At 32.6% G+C, this 3,573-nt stretch overlaps 1 protein-coding gene across 3 annotated transcripts in view; it reads right to left on the bottom strand.

Moving 5' to 3' along the window:
• LOC107622749 (protein GLE1) overlaps window positions 57–3,573 on the bottom strand; it is a 7,440-nt gene continuing 3,923 nt past the window's right edge. For 2 of the 3 annotated variants that reach the window (XM_021114760.1, XM_016324766.2), the window contains exons 9-14: window positions 3,317–3,398; window positions 2,644–2,718; window positions 2,400–2,483; window positions 1,351–1,482; window positions 1,151–1,273; window positions 57–1,069 (exon numbers count right to left, since the gene is read on the bottom strand). In XM_021114760.1, coding sequence (XP_020970419.1) covers window positions 845–1,069; window positions 1,151–1,273; window positions 1,351–1,482; window positions 2,400–2,483; window positions 2,644–2,718; window positions 3,317–3,398 — 721 coding nt within the window. In that variant the 3' untranslated portion in view covers window positions 57–844. The remainder of the gene's footprint in view (window positions 1,070–1,150; window positions 1,274–1,350; window positions 1,483–2,399; window positions 2,484–2,643; window positions 2,719–3,316; window positions 3,399–3,573) is intronic. The other variant, XR_002356538.1, reaches the window with a different exon arrangement.

The following is a 3,573-nucleotide window of genomic DNA, read 5'->3' as shown; positions in this document are numbered from 1 at the left end:
TATACAAAATTCATATAAGAAAAATTTTATTGAGCATTATATATATATATACAAAATTATCAGCATCTCCCAACATCATAATATTCACATGTATCATGTTCAGGTAGTTTGTGCACACCATACAAGACTTCTTGATGTTTTACCTCTTGATTTCTCTTCTTTCTAATACCATGCTTAATCACTGAAAACATCTTAATCACTGATGTTTTACCTCCTGATTTCTCTTCTTTCTAATACCATGCTTAATCACTAAAAACATCTTCCTGTAATACCTCTTCATAGCCAATAAGATCAATTGCTTACATCCTTTGCCCCAACTTTTCAGTCTAAAGTCATACATTTTCTTCATGCAACCCCATTACATTTTCTTCATGCAACCCCATTTTCTTCGTGTAACTCCTGTAAGAAGGCTGCAGAGCTTTTCTTTGAGGAGTAATACGATCTCATCAGCCACCAGATCAATTCCTTTAACTAGAACAAGAGCCTTTAACGTGTTATAGTGTTATATACTCGATTTATAATATAAAATACAACATCGAATGTCAATTACATTTGTCTTTATTCGCATATTTAGACTTACACAAGGGAATTTCTTTGGTGAAGAATAAAATGGAGTGAAGAATAAAAACTTTTTCTAAATTTAGAATGAACATGTGCATATATAATATAATACAGAAAAAAAAAGTTCACTCTTCAATCTTCACCAAAAAATTCACGTTCGCGTCACCCTTGTCGTCACCCTTGTCACAATGCCTACAATGCCTATTGCCTAACCTCGGAAAATTGACCTTCAATAAATCTACACAAGTGAATAATAAATAAAATACAAAATCTGTCTTGGCCTTCAATAATTAACAGATTTGCTGGACAACAAATTAGCCTCTAGCCTCCTTCCTTCTGGCTCTTCAAGGAACTTCTTATCTTTTATATAAGTCTCTATCTCCAATAGAGTCCTTGTGAGCTCCGGTATCTGCCGAACTTTCAGATCAACTAAGAAGTTCTGAGAGATGATGTTCAATAACTTTACGAATTGAGATTTATATCGTCTAAAAAGTGCAAAACCAGCCATCTGAAACAAAGCAGAACTTGTTTAGTCTTACATACAACAGACCACTGCGACATTCTATAAATCTATAATATATTTACTTACTTGCAAGAAAGCATTCAATGAAACAGCTGTATATTGGTTGGCTGGGAGATTGTTCAAGAACCTTGCAAGCCAAGCCCAACCCTCTCGCAAGCCGTGTAAATTCTGAACACCTTGAATCTCGGTCTGTTGAGGAAAGATGAGATTCATGAGAAGCGGAGTCATTAAAACCAAAGCAAGAATTTCAGACTATCATGACAAACCTGAACCAGTGCACCATAAACCTTCATGTATGATTCTAACCGATTTAAATAATCTTGTGTACTCTCCAACTTTCCTCCATCCTCTCGGTAACCAATAGCTTTGAAGTATGACTCCTTTGATTGAAAGATAGACTGAAGGGAGTAAAATCAACAATTTAGAGTCGGTAACATAAGATAAGTATACATGTTTATAGAATATTTAAGGAATGAAGGTGTGCCCGTATTATCATAATTAATAATTACTCTCGAAGATTTGATTGATAATAATACATTGAGTTTGCAATATTCAAGGCAAGGATGAATTAGCTCAAGCATAACTTGCAATATTCAATCATTTTTAGTATTTTATGTTAGAATTTTGTTAAAGGAAGACTGAAATTAGTAAAAATAGGATTTTGTTACTTTCACTTTTTTTAATTATTTCTTTCACAAGATCTTAGAATAGAAAACAGTGAAAATAAAAACAGAAACCAACAAAACCCTTACTGTTTTATGTATCTGTCATCCAACATGGCAAATAATGCTTTCAGCACTAATTGATTATTCTCAATACATGCAGTTGCCATGCCAGAAATGTTTGAGAGCTAAGTTAACACCATGGCAAATAAAGAAGAACAATATTTCTTCCTCACATAAATCAAATGGCTCAATCCTCTTATTTAGGCAAGGTGTGATCTAAAATGGAACCATTTTTTAACAAGTTTATTGAGAAAGAAGAGAAATATAATGTTCAGGTAAGTAACAACGAACAATGAGCAATGGCAGCGTAGTTCATACTTTAATCCATAACACACACTCCTATCAAAACAACCTCTAGCTGAGCACCAAAGAAAAGCCAAGAACCTTACTATTTCCCACAAATTTCCAAAGACTTCAAAAACACTTGGAAAATTTCATGAATAAAATTTAATATTAAATCGATAAACAAACTTTCGGCCACAAGTAATCCGTTAAATTCAATTTAAGATAGCTAAAATTTAAAACTAAGGATAGGAATTAGCATCTCAAAAAAAAAAATGATGCATTCAAGTTCCTTTTTATGAAGCTACCTTTTTGTATACCATGTGCTTTGGGACAGTGTATAGGCAGGCCCTGTGAAGCTCAGCCAGCAGAACATCCATTGCAGCCGGGACCTGTAAAAAATAATACCCAAGTGAACTCAAAAGTAGACATGCATATTTATATATAGATATAACTTGTGTGTGTCTCTCTCTCTATATATATACAAAAAGCTGCAGACACATGTGCACGCTAATGGTTGTGGCTATAATAGGCAAGATAAAGATGTTGTACCTGAGATGTAACCAGAACAATGACATATCCACTTGCAAAGGGTGCATTACCAAGGTTTGCGCAGTATGAAATAAACTGCAATACGTGTCGTCATAAAACAAATCAAATTTACCAATAAATATTCATATGCGGATAACTAATCTCTATCATTTATCTCAGTAGTTTTTGTTTTCGGTTTTGACAAGTTGAAGCCAGTTACACGGGATTCAGGCAAATGTTGTTTTGATCACAAATATGTTCAAATACACCATTTCTGTTGATAAAAAATATTTTTGAATAACCATTTTGCTTACTTTTAGTTTTCAGAAAATGCCAAAACAACAAATTTTTCCACTTTGCAAATATTCATTTACTAGTTAATTGTTCAAAATCATTCTCAATTTTTTAAAAACTAAAACAAACAAATATCGCAAGAGAAAATGCATAAGTACTACATTGTTTTATAAGAAAAAATGTTTAAGACAGGCAATCATGATTGAGGGCTGTAATACATTAATTATTAATTTGTCCTTTTATTTGCTACCCTTCATAACTGAATAAAAACAAATCTCACATCTACAATAAACTACTAAACCTGTTTAGTATTAGTCTATTGCTTCCCTTGTGCTCTTTTTTCTTCACAAATAATGCAAGAAAAAAATCATATCAATTGAATGTCAACTCATGAAATTACCTTTTTAGCAAATATCTCAATGCTGATTGATTGAGGACATTGAGGATCCCGCAAAAGCTTAACAAGATCATTGGATTTTGACCTATAGAATGTACAAAACATTAAATAGACATGAAATGCAAATACTCTCTTTTTGGATTGAATTGACTTTATTTGAAATGAAATAATTGAAGAAGCTATTTCATCCAAATATTCCCGTACTTTTTGGCAGGTCAAATTGTAACATTCCTTAAATAGGATTGAAGCAGAGAAGAGTA

Source organism: Arachis ipaensis, chromosome B10 (assembly GCF_000816755.2).
Source record: "Arachis ipaensis cultivar K30076 chromosome B10, Araip1.1, whole genome shotgun sequence".
Classification (NCBI taxonomy): Eukaryota; Viridiplantae; Streptophyta; class Magnoliopsida; order Fabales; family Fabaceae; genus Arachis; species Arachis ipaensis.
Note: the sequence above shows the minus strand (reverse complement) of the source record. Positions and strands in the feature narration are given on the sequence as shown.